This window comes from Phascolarctos cinereus, unplaced genomic scaffold (assembly GCF_003287225.1).
Source record: "Phascolarctos cinereus isolate Bilbo 61053 unplaced genomic scaffold, phaCin_HiC Scaffold_5;HRSCAF=322, whole genome shotgun sequence".
Classification (NCBI taxonomy): Eukaryota; Metazoa; Chordata; class Mammalia; order Diprotodontia; family Phascolarctidae; genus Phascolarctos; species Phascolarctos cinereus.
In genome coordinates this window covers 143,440,972-143,464,385 of record NW_027555958.1, presented here as the reverse complement: position 1 = coordinate 143,464,385, position 23,414 = coordinate 143,440,972, and the positions used below count along the sequence as shown (strand labels likewise).

At 38.3% G+C, this 23,414-nt stretch overlaps 1 protein-coding gene across 2 annotated transcripts in view; it reads right to left on the bottom strand.

Annotated features, from left to right (window-relative positions):
- FRK (fyn related Src family tyrosine kinase) overlaps window positions 1–23,414 on the bottom strand; it is a 140,057-nt gene that overhangs the window by 104,396 nt on the left and 12,247 nt on the right. Inside the window, exon 2 of one of the 2 annotated variants that reach the window (XM_020971650.2) lies at window positions 8,980–9,734. In XM_020971650.2, coding sequence (XP_020827309.1) covers window positions 8,980–9,353 — 374 coding nt within the window. In that variant the 5' untranslated portion in view covers window positions 9,354–9,734. Of the gene's footprint in view, window positions 1–8,979; window positions 10,089–23,414 lie in introns of those variants that run through there. The other variant, XM_078155185.1, reaches the window with a different exon arrangement.

Sequence of the window (23,414 nt, the reverse complement as noted above, 5' to 3'; positions counted from 1 at the left end):
ATGGGCTTTTTTGATAAAAATAATTCTTTCAGAATCACCTCAGGCATTTGTGACAATTGTCATTTCCATTTCAGGCTAAATAACACATAGTGATAATAAGCAGTATATGTATATAGTAATGTTTCATAGCTCTTTAAGTAATGCCTTATTTTAATAATAAATGTTAGTAATTAATCTCCTGGAATCTAAACCTGTTTTCAACTGATTTAAATTGTTCTTTTGGCCTACAAATTCAAATTCATGGATTTGGTCCAAAAGAGTTTAAATTATATTCAGGAAAAAAAAGTGTTAAAGAAAATATTTTCCTTTATCATCTAGCTACTTATGAATGTGATCCTCCCATATTTTAAAGGTGTATTTGGTCTCTGGTTTTGCTTTAAATTTATCTTCACTTAGTATTCCTTGAAAACTAGTACAAAGGTCAGGTCTAAAAAGATCTGAATCCATAACAAATGTGTCAGTGACTGCCACAGGTTATTTCTTAGTGATCCCAAGTTGTTTACAAGGTGATAAAAATCTGTCAGCTTAGGCCTAGGTTTGAAATAACTTGCCTTATTTACCCCCAATATCCTGACTCCTGTTTTTACAATGCCATTCTTTTAGTGAGAGTTACTCCAAGTCCAAAAGTTCTTTGGGGAAGTTGAATATATTGAGAAAGAAATGTACTGATAGCATCACTGAAAAAAGCTAGACACATTGGACATGGCCACTTCTTGATGAATACTAAATCCACAAATGGAGGGAGGAATCACCAACTAGTGAAACTTGAACTCTCTTCTTTATTTTGTTCACTTTCTAAACCTGCTTATAACATTGGTTTTAAAATGAACTTCCCTCGGGATCAGTGAGTTCCCTTTTCTCAGGACTTGTTAGATGAACTCCTAGATCCTATTTTTCGTGTTTTGTTTTTTAGTTGGAATGGAAAATGCATACTGGAATTTCTCCGGCTATCATAAGCATGGGTGAAAAAAAATGTGTCCTTCACTGATGAAAAAATTAGTTTCTAAGATGTTTAATCACAAAATCCAGAATGGTTAGAAAGGGTAAATGGGCTATAGTTTAGAAACTGTACAGATAAATCATTGTAAGGGTCTGAACCATAAGCATTGGCTGTAATAAACTGTGCAGGTGACAAATCTTCTTTATTCTTAACTCTGATTTAGGATTTATTAGTGCTCTAGTCCAAAACATGACTAGAACAGAAGGAAAGGAAAAATAAAAATAGCTAAGGACAGAAAAAAACCTGCTGAAAACAGAAAAACCTTCCCATGAACTATTTGGCTTCTCCCCCTACATTCCCAACAAAAGACACAAAGAAGTCTTGGTTCCTAAGTAAAAGTAGCTTATCTTTTCTTTCTCTTTAGATACAGAAGTAAATGAACTCTGAGGTTTAAACAATGAACCTTAATCAGACTTCTTTACTTCTGAAAATGAATTCTGTGTTTCAAGTATAGAATAGATAAGCATCAGGTAAATGGGGAAATCAGTGACTTCTTCATGTATATACACCAAACTAACCCCCATTTCCTTGCTTTGATGTCTGGGAGCCATCCATTATGCAGCCTCCCGAACACAGAGTGGGCACTTAATATGTTCTTGTTTACTGATTTAAGAGTAAGAACATATGCAAATCAAATGTTCTTCATGACTCAGAGGAGTTACAAGAGCTCATAAAAATAATCAAATACAAATACTACTGTAGAATAATTTTTGACACTGGAATTTTTATGGCATCTAAATATATGCCTTAGAATAAACAGGAGGAACCTGAAAATAAGCAGGTGTGTTTCAAGAACATCACTGAAATTCCACAGAAAGTGAACAGATAAGATAGGTGGACCAGATTATGGGGCCAATAAATTAACATACACGTAGTGAGCTCCTCAGGCACTAAAGTAGGCCCTAAGGATACAAAGACCAAAAAGAAAAAAAATTTCTTTCCCTGGAGGAGTTTATATTCTGTTTGGGTCAAGCCATAAGGTAAGTGGTCAACTTCAAGTACTGCTCTCCAGGTCTCCATGGCTTCTGCAATGAATCGTTTAGACAAACACTGATACCATGTCAGCCATACTGCACCCAAAACCTGGGCACTAGACTCAACCAACTTTTTATCCTGCTGTGGTTCAGATGTGTCATATAGACACATATGGATACAAACTTACTAACAGTAAGAAAAGGGATATGGCTTGACAGCAAAGTATTTGATTTTTTCTAACTTCTCAGCTAAGCAGTGCTCTGTTTATATGACACTGTTAATGTTCATACTGATTTATGACAGGCAGACTGTTACTTGAATATTCTTTTAATAAAAGCAGAGGACTAAGGATCATTATTCTTGGTTCTTGATTTGTAATTACTGGGTCCTATTACCAGATTTGTAACCTTTGACTACATCCTCAACAATTTTGAGAATGAAACTGTGATGTATATCACCTAGCCAGATCTTAGCAGTGAACCTTTCAGATTTGATGTGGTCAGAGGATAGGGTGGGGGTAGTCAGGATGTGCTGAGGGGGTTGGGGATAGGGAAAAAAGGGAGATTATTTTATAAAGTTAAAAGACCAAGCAATAAACCTAAATTTAAAACCACAAACAATATTATACTTCAGAGAGGTGGAGTAATAATAAAAATATTCCACACATTTATTTTCTTGAAGCATGGAGTAGTAGATAGATGACTGCTTCTGATGTACACTAAAATAAATTTTCCATCATCATCATTATTTGCAATACTAGTATGTAGTGCTTTACAATTTACAGAGTGCTTTCCTCACAAAACCCTATGAGGTGGAGAGTACAAATGTTATTATACTGTTATATAGGTGAGGAACCAAGGTTACACAGCCAATAACCTATACAACCGACCAGCAAACCCAAGTCTGCTGACTTCAAATCTATTTTGTTTGATTGTTTGATAACAGTCGATCAGGAAAGGACAAGTAATTTAAAAGCAAAGGAATGGTCCATTAAATTGGTATAGGTCAAAATTTATATTCATGACTCTTCTATTGTAACCCTGGGCCCAATGTCATTTGCATAATTCTCCTCTCATTGGTGGTAAATTGGGAGAGGATAGATATTTGGCCTTCTGGTTTCCAGCTTTAAGAGTAGATATCTGAAGTTCTAGTCTCTTTTCAGGAAAGATCTCTGGAAGGAGGAAATAAATTTGGAGAGAAGCCAACTTATCTAAAAAAGGCTTCTTCCCAAAGTCTTTCTCTCCCTGCAATGACCACTCCCTGAAGAGGGCCTGGAATCTTGAGTCATCTCTCCAATTTGAAAGCAAAAAGATAAAAATCTCTACTCTTTCAGTTCTCAACAACTCATTCCTGCTCATTCAGGTAGAAAACATAATCATTCTCCATCACTGAGGAGAGTTGTATGCAAATGAGCTTGAGTCCAGGTTACACCATTAATTTAAAAGAAACTAAAACCCTGAACAGATTAACGTAATATATCTGCTGGGAACTAATAAGTATTGTATTACATCATTTGCTCAAAAATAGATAGGCCAGTGTAAAGACTCATATGAACTGATACAAAGTGAAATGAGATGAACCAAGAGAACATTGTACACAGGAAAAAGAAAATAATAAATCATTTTCAATGCAAGGTGAATAGAACTGGGAGTAAGTCACATCTAAGACAAACTCTCCATCTTTACAGTCACCCAGATCTGAAACTTCACAGTCATTCTTCACTCTTCACTCTCTCTCACTCCATATAACTAGTCATTGTCAGGCCTTGTCCATAAATCTCCTCTCCACTCACACAGTCAGCACTCCAAGTTCAGGCCCTCACCACCTCTTGCCTACACTTTTTTTTATTGTTGAATCTTTTTTTAAATAATATTTTATTTTCCCCCAATTACATGCAAAAACAGTTTTCAACATTTGGGGCTTTTTTAAAATTTTGAGTTCCAAATTCTATCGCTCCTTCTTCCCTTCCCCCCCTCCCCGAGAGGGTAGGCAATGTGATATAGATTATACATGTACAATCAAGTAAAACATTTTCACATTAGTCATTTTGTACAAGAAAACCTAAACAAAAATAAAAACAAAAGAAAGTGAAAAATAACATACTTCAGTCTATATTAAGATGACATCGGTTCTTTCTCTCTAGGCTGATAGATCATTGTTTGGCTAAGAATAGCTAAGTCCTTCACAGTCGTTTATCATACAATATTACTGTCACTGTGTACACTGTTCTCCTGGTTCTTCTCACTTAACCTTGTATTAGTTCATGTAAGTCTTTCCACCTACCTACACTTTCGCAGTAGCTTCCTAACTGGTTTCCCTATATCCAATTTCTCCATAATATTGCAAAGTGATATTTCCATAGCAGAGTTGTGAGCATATTACTTAATAAGCTTCAGTGGCTTCCTAATGCCTCTAGGATCAAATACAAACTGTTCTGTTCAGCATTTACAACTTTTCATAATCTGTCTTCAAGCTACCTTTCCATCTTTATTGCACATTACTCTATTTCATTCACTCTTCAGTTCAACCAAATTGTCCTTGCTATTCCTCACGTAGGACCTTTCATCTTCATCCCTTTGTACAGGCTACCTCATGCCTTGAATTTACTCCCTCCCCACCTTTCCCTCTGAGATTCCCTTGCTCCATTCAAAGCTCAGCTCAAAGTTTCTAGTGTCTTATCTCCAAAATTAGCTCATAGTTGCTTTTACAAATTTTATTTGTAAAAATAAATATTCTTCTGTTTATGCAGGTTGTTTCCACCATTAGAACATAAACTCCTTCAGGACAAGAACTGTTTAATATTTTATTTTTGTGTGTCCTCAGACCCTAGCACAATGACCAACTAATTTAACATATGGTTATTGGTTGACTAATAAAACAGGAACTATCCTTTGGTCAAATTTGATGAGTATATAGCCCAATAGCAACATAGAAAGAAATTATAGTAAATGTACATAAAAGTACTATACAAAATTAGAGTAAGGTGAAATCTATGAACATAAAAGATATGCTCGTTAGCTTATCAAAAGTGTTGCCTTATTAGAACTTAATGATTCTTAGTTTTCATAAAATATTCATTCATTTAAGCATCAAAAGTTATTTTGGTTTTCATCTCAGGTAAGTCGATTTTAGCAATATTCTGAATTTACTCTTTTATGAGTATTCAACTTTCCCAAAATCCCTATGAGACAGCTCCAGTTTAAGTCTTATGAACATAAATGGGTACTTGATTATTTTCTTCATCAGGCGTGAAAGCAGTATATGGACTTTTGGGAAAGGTAAAGGTTGACAAAAATGTCAGATCAAAACCAAAAGGATTTCTATGATCTGAAGCCTTCTATGGAAAATAAAATGTTCTTAATTTAGTGCTTATGAGGAAAGTAGCCTGGGTTCATGTTCAAAGATGAAGATAGTGACAGATCGTTACAAGAAAGTAAGTACCTTACGTAAAACAAAAACAATAACAAAAAAAACCCTCTATATTTTTAAGCTGTGAGTTACCCAATAGATTTTCAGGAAGAATCCTAAAAGGAACATACTGTAACAATCCAGACAAGTGATCAAAAAGCATGGGAATTCTATCAAGAACTAGTTCAGAGAGGAAAGGTCAGGAGCTTTGGACAGATGGAAAATAAGCTTTCTGGACTACAGAGGCCTCCTGAGAATCAAAAAATAACCACAGATGTATTAGTATCCTCATCTTATTTTTTTTTTGGTAGCAAATAGAGTCTGAATTACCAGGCTGAATGCCATTACTATCGGATATTTTACCTTACACATCATCACTGTTTCTGGATTGACTCATTTCCATCTACTTCATTCCATCAACATTTGTCTTGGAGTTAAGACCCTACACTGGATTTTTTAAAAAGGAGGGGGAGGTGTGTGGGGTGTTCAGGGAGGACTTTTCAGAGCTGCTCATCCACCTTTGTTGTCCACCTTTCACCTAACTTTCACCTGTGGCTCCAAGAAGCTATAGCATGTGTAGCAGCTACACTCTGGTAAAAACCATCTCAGCAGATAAGCTAAACCAGATTACAGGTAACCAACAGGCCTCAAATCCACCAGTGAGTTAGAGAGATGTCTACCCCTGAGCATGTGAAGACTTCCAATGGGAGAACTATTTGCTCCAATGGCCATGAAGGCAGCTGAAGCAGGTGCTATGGAGAGCTTAGAGATTGGTCAGACATCAACAACACCAAGGTCATCTACTATATCTCGGGCCTTCCTGTCAGTCCTCCTGATTTTCGTCTTGCCAGTAGACTTTGATGACTCAGAAAGAGAAAGTGAGGCTGAAGACTTTGTGCAACTCAACCTTACTGAAATCCAGTTCAAGTGCAAGTCAAGCTATCACCCCATGACATCATTGGTCCTCTTCAAAAACAAAGGACAAACAACAACACTGGATAAATGTGTATATACCCACCCCAATTCTCCTGAGTTCTAGTACCATATTACCAATACTTATTGGACATTTCAAACTGGATGTCTCAAAAGCATTTCAAACTCACCATGTCTAAACAGAACTCATTATCTCACTCCAGAAACCTCTTTCCAAACTTTTCTAATTCAGTCAAGAGCACTACCAATCTTCATCAGGGAGGTTCACAGACTCAAAGTCATCTTTGACTTCTTGCTGTTCCTCACTCAACATATCCAATCATTTGCCAAGACTGGTTAATTCTACCTCCACTTCTCTCATTAATTCATTCTTTTCCCTGTTCACACAGACACCTCCATGGTTCCGGCCCTCATCACTGCTCACCTAGAATATTGTAATTGCTTCCTTATTGCTCTCTTTGCCTTGTCTCTCTTCTCTCCAGTCTGTCTTCCACATAGCTGCCAGAGAACACATCACACTCCGCTCATCAAACTCCAGCGACCCCATATTAACTCTTGGATCAAATACTATCTCCTCTGTTTGACATTTAAAGCCCTTTATAACCTGGATCCAAACTACTTTTTCAGCCTAATTATACCCTCTCCCCTTTTATTCACTCTTTGGTCCAGCCTAACTGGCCTTCTTGTTCCACATGTCATTCCATCTCCCATCTCTGTTTCTCTGTACCAACTGGTCTCTGTGCCTAGGATGTACTCTTTTCTCAATTCCATCTCTCAGAAACCCTAGCTTCCTTCAAGCCTCAGTTAGAATTAGGCCTTTCCTGACCCCTTGCCAGCTCCCCCACCTATTACCTTGTATTTATTGTGTATATCTTTTGTAAAAACTTATATGTGTACCTGCCTTCCCTGATAGAACATAAGTTCCTTGAAGGCAGGGATCTAATCATTTTTGCCTTTATATCTCCAAAACTTAGGGTGGTGGTACCTGGCAAATAGTAGGTACTCACTAACTTGCTGATTAACTTCAATTCTCTCCTGCTGATAACTGCAGTTTCTTCCATCCTTTGTCCTAAAATCCAACAGCTGAATTTCTACTTTGAAAAAATAACTAATTACATTCATTCATTTAATTTCATTTAAGGTACAGGAGTAAAGCTAACTAAAATTACATATTCTTAAAGATGGAAAGGACTTTAAAGATCATGTGAATCAATTCCAAATTTAACCAGTCAGGAAAGTGCAAGCCTTACCCTTTTGCTCTTCTTTATTTTATTCCAATTTCCCATTAGAGAGACAATGTTGCATTCTTACTACAGCTGCACAATTTTCATCATAACATAAATGGATCCCCGGTGGCCTCTACTAAATGGACATTCTGTATGACTCTATGCGGTTAGTGGGCCCTAAGCCACAAGTTTCGACTCCTAAGCTACTGTGACTAGGGAGCAGCAATGCTGGGGAGAACAGTGCATTGCCCTCCTTATATTCCATTTCCCTCCCAGTGCCATGTCTGTTTCTCTTCTGAATGCAGCTCAGTGGTTTCATGGGGAGTCCCATCCTGGAGGCTATTTCTTTCTTCCCTTAAGGAAGTGGTGAATCTGTTTGTTGGAAATCCATAATTGTGCCTAAATGGCTGGTTTCCAAGGAGCACCATAAAAGTACAAAAATTATAATACTAAGTAATTAAGTCCTTGAAATGTTTTTGTCTGAATCTAGTAATTCCCCTGAAAAAATATGAACCAAACACACCTCCCCCAAATGTCACTTGCTACACTAGTCTTGCCTGACACTGTAGAAAATGATGGTCAGATTTGGGGTTTATGTATTTACCCAAAAATGCTGTGAGATCTATTAAAATTACTGAAATTGAGGCTTGATTTATGGTTCTAGTAAGTTCTATAACCAGAATCCTGTAAGATAACATGCAAAGGTCAATCCTACCAAGTACTGAATCCTGCTTCTAATATTTAATAGCTGTGTGACCACGAACAAGTCACTTGACCTCACTGAATCTCAGTTTCTTCACTTGTAAAATGGGGATCATAATACTGTAATATCTACCTCACAGCATTGTTGTAAGGATCAAATGAGATAATGTATTAAAAGTTGTTTTGTAAATCCTATGTCATCATGTAAGCTATTATTATTCCATCCAAATGTTAGTCTCTTGTTAAGATTAGGCTCATAGACTCAAAGATTTAAAATTGTAATGGACCTGGAGGTCATCATCCAATGCCTTCATTTTGAGAAGAGAAGACAGAGGCCCAGAAAAGTTAAGTGACTTGCCCAAAGTCATGCAGGTAGTAAGCACCAATATTTGAACTCAGGTCCTCTGACTCCAGATCTAGCTCTCTTTCCCCTGCACCACACTAGCGCTCATGTAGACTAAATGAAAGTTATTTCACAACTGAAAGAAACTTGTAAAGGGCCATTCCTTTATGTTGATAAAAATGCACCCAGAGATTATACACATTTCAAAATAAATAACCTACCAATTTCACTCTTATGATGGGATAAGGAGGATTGTGGCTTTCACTTATTTCTGTCCTGCCTGTACTTCCTCATACTTTCTAGGCAGGTGATTAGAAAAACAGGGGCGGGGGAAGAGGAAAGAAGGTAGAGGAATAGCCTGGAGAAACAAGATGAAGGTTTATGCTACTTACGGCTCAGCCTGGATGCTCTGATCTTCAGCCACATAGTTTGAAGGAATATAACCCTGGAGTTGCTGCCCAGGGCCATCTCCCCTTTTCTCCAAATGCCTGGCAAACCACCAGCCTTCATGAGAAGAATCCAGGATCTGGAGCTTGTCTCCAGCTTGGAAGCTTAGATCTTCTGCAGTCCGGGCCTGATAATCATACAGGGCCACGAAATAGCGGCTATGGCCCCTTTCTGGCTCAGGGGTCTGTCGCTGGCATGGAGGAGTGGGTGGGGAGTGGGCATGTGGGTTCTCAATCACAACAGGTTTATCCACTTCCTGGAATAAACAGGGAAGGCAGGGCTCCAAATAAGTACAGTATTTCAGACATAAGTTTCCCATGATTTGGGACCTGTTGGCTTGCCTTCTTTTTCTCCCCACTGGGGGTAAAGGACAGGAGGGAGAGATTTTCCTCCCCCTCTCAAATCTCTTTGATCCACTTTCCCTGCCTGCTCCAGGCACTGTGAAAATCAACACCAGCTTCCCATGCTTGGTTAGGTTTGCCAAACAACTTCTGGCTGGCTGGGAGAAACTTTCCCCAGAGAAACTTTGCCTTTCCAAAAGAGCAGCTGCTGGCTACCCCAGTGTAGGACGCCGAGAGACAGGCGAGCTCTTTCCTCCCTGAGGGGATGGCTTTTTTTTTTCTTCTGGGTCCAGGAATGCAATAAGAAGATCTTAGTTACGCAAATGTCAGCTTCTGAGGAGAGTCATCTTGCTTTCATCCTAAAGAAAAGTTAAGCAGAGGGAAAGGGTAACTTCAGGTAAATCTTCCTCCTCCTTGGGGCCCTGGTGTTGCCAGAATCTCCTTCCCAGTTTCAGGTTGGCTCCTGTAGTTTGACCAGCCCTGACCCCTGCAGCTCCTTCCTCCTTACTAATGAATAACCAACCCTCTGAGCCTGTTGCCTTTAACATCCTGAGCTATGTGCAGACTGAAATAATTTCCCCTTACTTCCTGGTTGGCTTTTGTCTCCCTTCTGAATGGGATTCCCACTCTCCTCAGCCCTCCCTTCTCCCAGTCCTGAGTTGGAGGTAGGCGCCCTCACCAGGGAGCTGACCTGCTCTCTAGCTGCTATTGCCAAAGAGTAACCTTGCTTCACTCCCAGCCAACACCATGCATGATTTCTACCTCACTGCATTGGGCACCAATATGAAAACTCCACTAAGTGTCTTGTTATTCCCTCCCCCTCTCCCCAAAAAAGACAGAGACAATGGTATCTGTCACAAACAGGGGGAAACCTACAGATTTAAAGCAGATTTGGCATTTGTTCTTGAAGAAAAAGGCAAAGTGGGAAGGAAGTACTTTGTTCCCTTATTTTTAATGTCCTGCTGGTGTTTTAATAGCCTCAAAATAAAAAATCACCACCTGGGACAGCACGGTACCATCTCGAAACTGAAAAGCAGCTACCTCCTTTCAATGAATCATAGAATCATAAAATCATCTAGTTCAAATCAACTTCCCCATTTTACAGATGTTGAAACAGAGATATAACCATCCAGTGGCATTTTATTTCCTACCTCAAACTGCCATTTCTGCAGCTCACAAAAGAGCATTTCTGCAGGTCTGACCATCTCATACACACACACACACACACACACACACACATACACACACACACAACTCTTCAATAAACTCCAGGAGTTCCCTATAACATCCAAGAGTAAATATGAAATTCTGTACTTGGCATTTAAAGCTCTTTGTAACCTGGCTCCTTCTTAGCTTTTGAGTTTCATTTTACAACTCTTGACATCGTTTACAATCCAGCTCCACTGGCCTATTCTTCACATTCCATTTCCCAACTCAGCACATTCTCACTATCTGCACCCCATGCCTAGAATCTCTTCCCTCCTCTCTTTATGTCCACCTCCTGGCTTCCCTTGCCTCAGCTTAAAAAGCACCTTTTGCAAGAGGCCTTTCCTAACCTCTCCCTCTCCCCAGCCCACAATCCCTCTGAAAATACTTTCTTTTTTCTTTCTTTCTTTCTTCCTCTCTCTTTCCCTATATATATATATGTATAGATATAGATATAGATGTAATATATATACATATTTTTGCATATTGTTTCCCCCATCTGGATGTGAGCTCTTGAAGAGCCAGAACTGTTTTTGCACAATACCACACAAATAGAAAGCATTTAGTGTTTGTTAATTGATAAAAATAAAGAATAGGATATAATAAAGTTATTGCATAGCTTCATATAGAAGGCCTTCCTGTTAAACTTTAATCTTAGGACTTGTCCATAATTCTTTCAGCTTAATTTATACTTTAGATCACAGACTTAGAGTCAGAAGAAAACTTAGAGGTCATCTAGTTCCCAACTCCTTTATTTTACAAATGAGGAAACTGAGGTGTAGAGTAACACTAATTTAAATAAGTTCAAGGCTCTGAATTCAGTTAACTTTCCTTTATAGCTACCTCCAGCTCAGCTATGTCATAATTATCATAAGCAGAATGGGGCAGGACAGTAAAATTGGATCAGAACAGATCTTTCTCCAATACTAGCAAAACAACTCAAAGCCCAAGCCCTACTACTGGTTGACCAGTCTTTTTATATAAAAAGATAATCAACCAATAGGCATTTTTTTTTTTGGTGAGGCAATTAGGGCTAAGTGACTTGCCCAGGGTCAAACAGCTAGTAAGTGTCAAGTGTCTGGTCTAAGGCTGGATTTAAACTCAGGTCCTCCTGACTCCAGGCCTGATACTCTATTCATCGTGCCACCTAGCCGCCCCTTAGGCATTTATTAAGTTCTGCTATGTGGAACGTGGGGATACAAAGTTGAAAATGAAATAGTCCCTGTCATCAAGGAACCTATATTACAAGGGAAAAGAATCATGCACAAGTATAAATATGTTCAAAATAGTTTTACACAAAATATATACATAATAAATACAAGGTAATTTGAGGAGGAGGAATTAATAGCTAATAATCAGGAAAAACTTCCTATAAGAGATAAAGCCTAAATTGAGTGATAAAAGAAACCACAAAATCCTAAGTGGTAGAATGAGAAGGGAGTGCAATCCAGGCATGGGGGATGACCTAAGCAAAGTCATCCCATCCAAACACGAGAAATGGAATGTCAAGTGTGTGGAACCACAAAAGTCCAGTTTAGCTAGACTGAGTTGTGTGAAGGGAAATCATTTATAATAAGACTGGAAAGATAAATTGAGGCTAGTTTCTGAGATATGTGACAACATCTATACATAGTCTATGTAAAATAATGCCTCACTTTAAATTATTAGATCTTCTGAATTTCTCCAATTCATCCTCATAGTTAAAGTGTAAGTAACACATTAGCTGGTATAAAATAGCTTTAAAGCTACATAAAGAACTAGAGCTGAATATATACAAAACAAGTATATTCATAACAGCAATTTCTATGTCTATTGGAAATGAACGTTCTGTGTATGTTAAGAATGTCAGCACTCTTCAGAGTTCCCAGGTCAAGGAGAAAATATTGCAAGCAGCCAGAAAGAAACAATTTAAGTATTCTGGAAACACAATTAGGATAATACAAGATTTAGCAGCTTCTACATTAAGGGATCAGAGGGCTTGGAATATGATATTCCAGAGGTCAAAGGAACTAGGATTAAAACCAAGAATCACTTACCCAGCAAAACTGAGTGTAATCAATGAGGGGGGGAAATTGACATTCAATGACATAGAGGAATTTAATGCATTCTTGAGAAGCCAAAGCTAAATAGAAAAATTGACTTTCAAACACAAGACTCAAGAGAAGCATGAAAAGGTAAATAGGAAAGAGAAACCATAAGAGACCTATTAAAGTTGAACTGTTTACATTCCTACATGGAAAGGTTATATTTGTAACTCATGAGACCATTCTCATTATTAGGTTAGTAGGAGGTATAGATATAGATATAGATATAGATATAGATATAGATATAGATATAGATATAGATATAGATATAGATATAGATATAGATATAGATATAGATATAGATATAGATATAGATATAGATATAGATATAGATATAGATATAGATAGCTATAGACAGAGGGTAAAGGGTGAGTTGAATATGAAGGAATGATACCTAAAAAAGAAAATTAAGGGATGAGAAAAGAGTGTAATGGTAGAAGGAGAAAGGGAGAGATAGAATGGGGTAAATTATCTCACAAAAAAAACAGACAAGAAAAAGCTTTTACGGTGGAGGTAAGTGGGGGGAGGTGAGAAGGAATGAATGAATCTTACTCTCATCGGATTTGGCTTAAGGAAAGAAAAACATACACACTTAATTGGGTATGGAAATCTATCTTACCCTACAGGAAAATAGGGGAGGGGGCGATGATAGAAGGCAGGACAGATTGGGGGAGGGTGTAATCAGAAGCAAACACTTTTGAGGAGGGACAAGGTCAAAGAAGAGAACAGAATAAATGGGGGGTGGGATAGGATGAAAGGAAATATAGTTAGGTTTTTATAACATGACTAATATGGAAGTGTTTTGCATGACTACATATGTATAACCTATATCAAATTGCTTGCCTTCTCAATAGGGTGAGTGGTGAGGGAGGACGGAGAGAATTTGGAACCCAAAGTTTTAAAAACAAATGTTAAAAATTGTTTTTACATGCAACTGGGAAATAAGATACAGGCAATGGGGTATAGAAATCTATCCTGCCCTACAGGAAAATAGAAGGGGAAGGGGATAAGAAAAAGAGGGGTGGTGATAGAAGGGAGGGCAGATTAGGGGAAGGGGTATTCAGAATGCATGCCATCTTGTGGTGGGGGGAGGGGAAATATGGGGAGAAAATTTGGAACTCAAAATCTTGTGGAAGTGAATGTTGAAAACTAAAAATTTATTAATTAAACCATTAAAAAATGTCAGCACTCCATTAATTTGGTTCAATTCTAGAACTGAATGAGGCACTCATCAGGCATCGAACAGTTAACAAAAGAGTTTTACTTAGTTCTAACATAGAATGGTTATACAGTAGCACTTAGTTCGGGTAGACACAGCCCCACTCATCTCTATATGAAACCAAGTCTTGTCAGCAAGGTATGGGTGATTCAAGTGGTACTTCAAACATCCACTAAGTCAGAAGGGCACTAACCCCCATTGGGTCTGACCATTTTTGTCTTCTGGTGATCAGAAAGCCAGGAAGTTCATCAAAGGAAGCACAGCTTGAGGCATGCCCTATCCCTGAGCTAATAATTCATTACTGTCACCTTTTGGGGAAAATCAAGCCTAACCTATGGGTGATGGGAAACCTTGCTGGATACTGGCTGAATTTCCCTAGGTAGTTTTACTAGCACAACCATAAGGCTGGCCTCCTGTCAGCCTCATCATTCAAGAGCCACACGCAAAGCTCCTTCCAGAAGAGGATGTTTTTACCCACTGCCTGACTAGCAGGGTATCAGCTCTGTGACTCCTTCCTCCATTCCCAAAGCATTTATTCATGCTGACAGCAGTATTTGCCCAAGCTGCAAGCTGTCTCAAACTTCTGCTCAAATTTCACCAGGTGATCAGCATTCACACACCTTGCAGGAAAGATTCATAGTCAAAGTGTGAAGCCATTCTGTGAAGGTGGAATCTAATTGCCCCTGAGGGAGGCTGGGAGAGGGGGGAGAAGGAACATACAGGAGGATGCTGGTAAATGTTTAACAATCCCACCAAAATGCATGCAGGCTGCACATTTAAGTTTAATCTTTATCATTATTATTTTCTCCATCACTTTCTTAAGTCTAGACAATTAAGAAAATAATGAATCCAATCCCGATTTGTAGCATTTACAGATTTCTGAGGTTTAAATGTTCACACTGAAAATTTTTTAATTGGCTCTCTTAAGCCAGTATGAGCTGGTTCCAGAACATCTCTGCATACACAGATCCAGTCTATCAAATCCATTGCCTTTAGGAACTTCCCCCTCTTGCCTTGCATATCCCCATCAAAGAGCAGGCTACAACAAAAATTCTTCTTTATGGGGCCAGATGAGAATAACTCTTCCCTACCCCATCTTAGCCACCTAAAAACTGGAAAAAAAGTTGGGCCTTTTGCTGAGATTTTCATTCTCATTTAAGTTATTCTATAACACTTAGTCCTCAGGAAGGTCTTCAAGCCTTTGGAATTCTGCTGCAATGTCTCTACATTGGCTCTATTGGACCAAAGTAAGCCCAAGAGAGTTAGTGACTCAACAGGTTTCAGTTAGAAATCTTTCTGTTTGAAGTTCAAACTTCTATTTGGACTCCTCAGTTTCTTGGTGGTGAAAGTCTAACCATCTCCTGCTCCTTCAGTTTAGGAAATTCACCTTCCTCCCAGAAGCAGTAATAAGATGTCAGGGTCTTTTTTTTAAAACCAACTTTCTTCTTCATTTCCACTATCATTCTCCTACCTCATGGATCCAATCTTAGTCGGTCAAAGAAAAATCTTTGAGTCAGGGTTACAAAATCACCAGATCCATTTTTTTGCTCCTCAGCCTTCATTGCACAGCTCTTAAAAGCTGAGAGCTCTCTCTCATTGGTGAATGTCCTGGGTCAGTTTACTTTCAGTCTTATTTTTCTAGCAGTACAGCTTCTGCAGGACAGTCATTAACAACCAGGGAATGCTGGTCCTAGCTCTTTCTTTACCCTTCTTGACATCTTCCTTCAACATTTGCCTAGCTAATTGATCTCCATGAGCAGGTGCTTGCTCCTCATGTCATTGAGAGTATTTTCATATTCCACTAGAAGATGTTGACCACAGGGTGCCATGGTCCCATATCTGGAAATCTGATCACCCTACCTTCCATATTTGCAGTTGCCTTCTCCCAACTTAGCCATGATGTAAACCACAAAGGCATTTCATCTCAATTACCAACAAAGCTAATGCCAGCATCCTGTTTTGATATTGGGACAAAATGTGGCACTCTTAGTTCATTGAACATTGAACAAAAGGAGGTTTACTTAGTCCTAACAGAGAAAGACCATAAAGTAACAATTAGCTCAGGTAAATACTCCCCTTTTCCCACTTATCTTTATATAGAAATGTGTCTGGTAAGGAGGTCATGGTGATTTGTGGGGTACCATACATTCCTCAACTCTGAAGAGCACTGACCACAAGTGAATGAGAGCTTTTATGACCCTTAGGTAACTACGAAGTTATATCAACACTACCAGAGGCCATCAAGAAGCTATATCAAGGAAAGCATGGCTTAAGCCTTGGCCCACTACTGGGCCAATCAAATCTTGGCTTTGTTACCTTTTAGGGAAAATCTTAGCCTGACCAATGAGCTGAGGGGGGAGTTCTCAGAGATATTGGTCCTATCACAGTATATAACAAAAAAAAAAAAAACTTGACCATAAAGAGCTTCTAAGGTGGCAGGAAAGACCAAAACATAAACTCAGAAGAAGACAATAATGTAAAAATAGCTATAAGCAAAACCTCAAAGAAAAGATGCTAATTGGACCCAGCCCAACAAGAATTCCAAGAAAAGTTAAAGAAAGAGATAAGAGTAGTCAAGGAAAAATTAGGGAAAGAAAAGAGAATGATTCAAGAAAATTATGAAAAGAGAACTAACAGCTTGATAAAACAGACACAAAAAAATACTGAAGAAAATAATACCTTTAAAAAACAGAATTGACCTAATAGTAAAAGAGGCACAAAAATTCACTGAAGAAAAACACTCCCTAAAAAGCAGAAATGACCAAAGAAGAGGTACAAAAGCTCACTGAAGAAAATAACCCCTTTAAAAATATAATTAAGCTAATGGAAGCTAAGGATTCTATGAGACATCAATAAAAAAATAAAGCAAAGTCAAAATAACAAAAAAGTAGAAAAAATGTTAAATATCTCATTGGAAAAATAACTGACCTGGAAAATGGATCAAAGAGAGATAATTTAAGAATTATTGGCCTACCTGAAAGCCATGATCAGAAGAAGAGCCTAGACATCATATTTAAAGAAATTATAAAGGGAAACTACTCTGACATCCTAGAACCAGAAAGTAAACTAGAGATTGAAAGAATACACCAATCATCTCCTAAAAGAGATCCAAAAATGAAAACTCCCAGGAATATTACAGCCAAATTCCAGAGCTCCCAGGTCAAGGAGAAAATACTCAAGCATCCAGAAAGAAACAACTCACATAGCATGAAGCCACAGTCAGGATCGCACAAGATTTAGCAGCTCACAAATTAAAGGGGCAGAGGGCTTGGAATAGAAAGCAAACATGGGAGACATGGAAAAACCAAATGGATTGTCATGTTGAGTCAATTCAACAAATTTAACAAATACTTATGAAACATAGGCCTGGACTTGGTGCTTGGGCATACAAAGATAAATCAGACTTGATCCTTGACCTCATAGCTGATAAAACAGATCCACAGATAAATTTAATAGAAATTCAAGAGGTATAAACAATGTAAGTCAAGAGGAAAGTGAGAGTGTGGTAAAAACCTAAAGTTTCATGAAGGAAGCAGTGACCTTAAAGGATGAATATAATTTCAGCTGTCATAGAAGAGCCCTAGAAGATAACATGAGCAAAGGAAGTAGAGGTAGAAAAGTATGAGTCTTGCCCTGGAAACAGTGAATGGCCTAGTTTGGCAGAAGCTTAGTATAGGTTAAAAATATCCTCTAGGGAACCTTGATCACTAGGGTAGAAACTTGGACTTCAGTAGGCAATTAGGAGTCATTGAAGAATTTTAATCAAGAGAATAGTATAATGAAAGATGTGCATTACACATAAGATTCAGGCAGCATTTTATAGAATAGAATGGATGGCATTTTGTAGAATAGAATGGATGGCAAGAAACTGTAAGCCTAAAAAGGAGTTATAAGGTTACCTCCATCCAGGAAAGTATTAGATTATGGGCTCCTTGAGGGCAGGGACTATATCCCTAGCACTTAGCACAGTGCCTGGCACATAGTAGGCACTTTAAAAATGTTTATTGATTGATCAACATATAGTAACTGCTTAATAAACACTTAGTGACTGAATGAAAGTGTTACTGATGGCTAAAATAAGGTGGCTAACATGAGAAAGAAATGAGGAGGGAAATGTGAAAGATGTTCCAAAAGTCAAACAACAGGACTTGACAATTCATTGGACATAGATAATATGTGTCAATGAGAGGATTCCAAAGCTAGCATTCCGTAGATCTCCTTTAACTTAATTCAACAAATACGTAGCTGCCTACTGTGTTCAAGAAATTAGTATAATAGGAGTTTGATGTATACCTAAGTCAGTATGGGATACAGAAGAATTAACATGTCCAGATATTCTATATTGGTCTGCCATTTGGTTAGGAATAGCCTTTTCCCATTGGCTGTGTAGCCTTAACTGTCTACTTTTAAAACTGACTGACTGAATACAGTTAGAACTTTTACTTTATTTGAATCTGAGGGTGAAGGAATCCTTCACTCACAGCCACTAAGACCATGTGGTAAAGTGCTGGGCTCTAGGTTCTTCCCTTCCCCTATTTTAGAGCATGTGATCCTAAGATATAGAGGTCTTTGGATTTTTTCCATCTTTCATTCATTTCAGTTCTAGATGCAGGTAATAGAGTCTCCAAACCATGAGTTCAAACCATGGAGATCTGGGAGCCTACACAGGCACCAGTCCTTCTGTCTCCCTGACAGGTCCCCAACATCTCCCATGTCTGTAATACCATTTTATAGGTGGTCTAGTCATGCCAGTCCAAACCCCCAATTACTCTATGATTACAATGTAGGGAAAATAGCAACACGAATAACCACTGCTTGAAATTCTTGCCCTGTCCCTCTCCACTAAAGGGCCCCTTCTCAGCTCTGGACACACATACACACACACACACACACACACACACACACACCACACACATGCACGCACGCACACGATACTGGGAACTTGCCCACCCAAAAAAAAAAAACAGCATCAGGATTTTTTTTTTGTCCTTTGGTACTTTACATCCGCACTTCAGAACCACAGGAGAAATTATTTAAAGCACCCTTAGGTTTTGGTTCATGCTTAGGACCTCCTCAAAATAGAGAAGTAGAAAGGTACATGGTTTACAGATCAAATATGGGACCGCTATTTACTTCTTCTATACCACAGAAATGCTAAAAACACCTAAGATTTATAAGCACTCAATTACAGAAACACTTTAATAAGCAGCAACAGAAACACAGCTCTTTTTATACTTATTGGGTGGCTAAAAATTAAATTTCAACACATGAAGCAGTTTATGGGACTGAATTTCTAAGGAATTCCCCCTAAGTCCATGTCTTGTCAAGCCAGGCAAGGGCTCCTGCTGGCAGTCAACCTCTCTAACACATAAATTCTCCTGCTTCTAGCCAACTCAAGCTGAGGAACCCAGGAACTCTGACCTCTCAAACTAATGAGGCTGGTGCTAATCTGGAACTGTCCACCTCAATATCACCTTTTGGTCACTGATGCTCAGAAAAGAAACACAAAGCAGAAATGGCAGCCAGAAGCTGAAGAGCCATACTCAATTTACCAAGCCTGGTCCCTGCTTTAGCTTCCATATGCTTGACATGCTTTCAGAATTAGGGGAAAACATTGGCTCTCCCTGACCCCTTCTGGGAAGTCTAAGGAGGGAGAGCTACTTGGCACACATTCCAGAAATGAGAAAGAAAACGAGACCTAACTGGTCTCTCCTTTTTAACTACTGAGGCACTTGTCACAGGGTTGAGTGGGACCAAGGCCCCATGAAAAGTTTACTGAATAATTCCAAAATGCCAAATACTTTCAGCATTTAGACACATTTCACCAGAAGTTGCCAGATGCATTAGGTGATCTCTGCTGCACAAAATAAAAGCGAAATTGTCTCTGCCTTCAAGTCGTTTATATTATGGTGGGGAAATGGCATATGTACATGATAAGTAAACATAAGGCAATTTGAGGAACAAGACATAATTAATAACTGATGAATTAGGGAAGGCTTAATGTAAGAAGTTATCTATCAGCAAATCTTGAAGGAAGATCAAGATTCTACAAGGCAAGGGCAGAAAAGGTGTACATTATGTGCATAACAGATGGTTTGTACAAGTGTATGAAGGTAGGAAATGGAATATCAAGTTTCAGGAAAGAGAAAGTAGGATGGTCTTGCTGGAACATTTGGTTTGTGGTATATTGAGTGTAAGGACTTGGTGGGAATCTCCAGACAACAGCCAGAGCTGCAAGTATGATGCTCAGAAGAAAGATGTATTTTCAAAAAGTCACATCAGTAAAGTTGATAGTTGAAGCTGCGGAAGTAGATGAGTTTACCAAGTAAGAAAATGTAGAGAGAAAAGAGGAGACTGAGGGCAGAGCCTAGCCTCATATATAGAGAGTGGGAAGACAAAGAAAGACTAATGAAGGGGACAGAAGTGGTCAGTGTAATAAAAAGAGAAATGAGAGAGTTTAGTGTTGCAGAAGTTGCCTCAGAAAAATCCTATTGTTATCTCATAATTAAATTATTTTTAAATCCTATAACAAATTAGAATATTGTAAGTTTTTTTAAAGGATTATCCCCCACATCATAAAATTTCACTTCTTGCATTTCTATTATCGCACAGATACTTGATTTTATGTAGAAACAAAGAAAACTCATTTACTAAATTCTCAGATCTAGAGTTTCCAATGGCTTTGCCAAACCAATGGGCAATGCTTCGAGAATTTCCTGTCCAGCAGGACTTTTTCTCCCTTGATACATAAGTAGTACATTTGCCATGTTTTGTTGTGATACTAGCTTGTCTCAAGGTCTGAAAGTATATTCAGGTTTGTGCAGTTCACATTAAAGACTATTGTCTTGCTGTCTTGTTTCAATTTGTGCTTCTAGAGTTAAAAAGAAAATAGATCAAAGTATCCTCATAAATAATGACTAACAGTAAAATTAAAAGAAATGTTTTGGTAACTAGAAATAAAACCTACAACAAGCACCATATATAATAGAATGGATGTTACAATTAGAAAATAAAAGACCTGGATTTTTAATAAGTACCTTAAAATGAATTTTCATTAATATGCATCCTACAAAGAGAGAATGCATGGCATAGTAGTAAGAAGGTTGGCTGCAATCACGAAGATGTGGGATTAAAGTTCTACCACATTCTAGACATGACTCTGGACAAGTCCCTTAACTTATGAGCACCCCTCAAGCAAACCATAAGTTAAAGATGAACTGCCAATAATAATGAGAGGAGGGAGTTTCCACATTGGAAATGCTCTAAACAGATGAAATTACAGATCTGTAACTTCCAAAAACTGTCCCACAAAATGGTACAAGAATCAAAAATAATCATAGTAAAATGATATTTTCCTTACCTATAATCAACATCTTTGAAAGGCAGCATGATGTAGAGGATAGAGAGTCAGCCTTTGATCCAGAAAGTCCCAGGATCAAATGCAGTCTCTGACAAATATGGATATGTGACTGGGCAAATTTACTTACCCTCTCAGAACCCCCAGGCAACTATCTAAGACTCTTGGTTCTGCTCACTTCACTCAGCATTAGTTCATGTAAGTCTTCCCAGGTTTTTCTGAAATCTGCCTGCTCATCATTTCTTATAGCACAATAGTATTCCATTACATTCATATACCACAACATATTCAGCCATTCCCCAATTGATGCGCATCCTCTCAATTTCCAATTCTTTGCCACTACAAAAAGAGCTGCTGTGTATATTTTTGTACATGTGGGTCGTTTTTCATTTTTTATGAACTCTTTGGGATACAGACTTAGTAGTGTTATTGCTGGGTCAAAGAGCAGACACAGTTGTATAGCCCTTTGGGCGTAGCTCCAATTTGCTCTCCAGAATGGTTGTATCATTCACAACTCCACTAACAACTTGGTGCACATTCTGGCTGAATATTGTTTCTTCTGCTACCGTTATGTAAATGTCCTTCTATTAACAACTGAAAGACCTAGCAGTGCCTCGTTTCATTCCAATATTGAACCTAAACTACCCAGGGATTGGCTTGAGTCAGGTGAAACCCCAAATAACACACAAGTATGAGTTTGATCCCCAAAGAAAGTATGTTTACTTGGATATTGTCCAGGAAAATCATCAAAACAAATTTACACAGCAATACAGCAAAACACAATCAATCAACAAGCATTTATTAAGTACCTATTACATGGCAGTCACTGTACTAAGTACTGATGATATAAAGACAAGAGTGAAATAGCCCCTGCCTGTACATACAACAACAATAACAACAAATGCAACAACAACAAGAAAATAGCTATCAGTTATACAGCACTTCAAGTTTACAAAGCATTTTACGTGCATTATTTCATTTGATCCTCACAACAACTTTGTGAGGTAGATACTATTATTATCACCATTTATAGATGAGGAAACTGAGGCAATGAAAAAGTTTGTCAGGGACTCTGTCCAGACAAAAACCTGAAGAATGAATTTTGATACTATCCCACAAAATCCAGGAATCATTTCAGGTTCCTCTCCTACCATGCAGCAAACAACCTTTGAGACTCTATGACTCTCTGCCAGCCCATGAAGGGTTCCAAGAATTCCATCTCCAAATTGATATTTTTCCAGTTTGGCAAAAAGTTGGTGTTGGAGCAGACTCTGAGTATGATCTTCCTCCCAACCCCAATATGACCATCTCTGCTCACCATTTTATCTAACTCTGTGGTTTATCGATACTAATCAAATGAATTTAATCATTGGTGTAGAATATGAGAGGATTTCAGCACATATGCTTTATTGCTACCCCTTGAGTCCCTATCTTTGACCTAGGAAAATGCAACTGGCTCTACCCTGACAATAAATAGTTCAACCATGAGCCGATCTGCAAATATTAGGGACTATAATGAGATCAACAAAGGGAGTTGGATATTCCTTAGTCATATTTTAACACACCAACTATGTGTAAGTCACTTTCCTACTATCTCTACACCAAAAGAAAGTAGGACTCTCCTCCTGTCTCCCTCACTCTCACCCTGGCAAGTGAACCTTTTACCTTCTCTGGCCATATCATTGTCACTCTGTACATGATCCAACACAGGTACCCATTCCTTCTCTCTCTTTCCAGCACCCTTTAAAATGTGGTTTTCTCCCCACCAGAATGTAAACTCCTTGAAGGCAAGGGCAATCTTGTTTGCTTTTATAAGATTTCTATTACTTAGCACAGTGACTGGCACTTAGTAAGTAACTAATAAATACTCTATCATCTATCTACTATAATCCACCAACAGGCATTGGTAGAATTATTTTGAAGGCAAGGGCTGAGCTCCTAGATGTTCCATAGTCATTCTAGCTGTATCTATCTGCAGGTGCTCTCCCCCTTTCCCCCATTTCTCTAACTAAAGTGACTTACAAAACTGACCTATATCCTAGGATTAGTTCAAAATGTTATTTAGGGAAGTCACAGTCCAGCAAGTGCTGGAAGATGTAATTTTTGAACTTCTGAAAAGACTGCAGGTAAACTGCAAAATCTGAGTGTCCTATTCCAGTACTTAGGTTTTCTA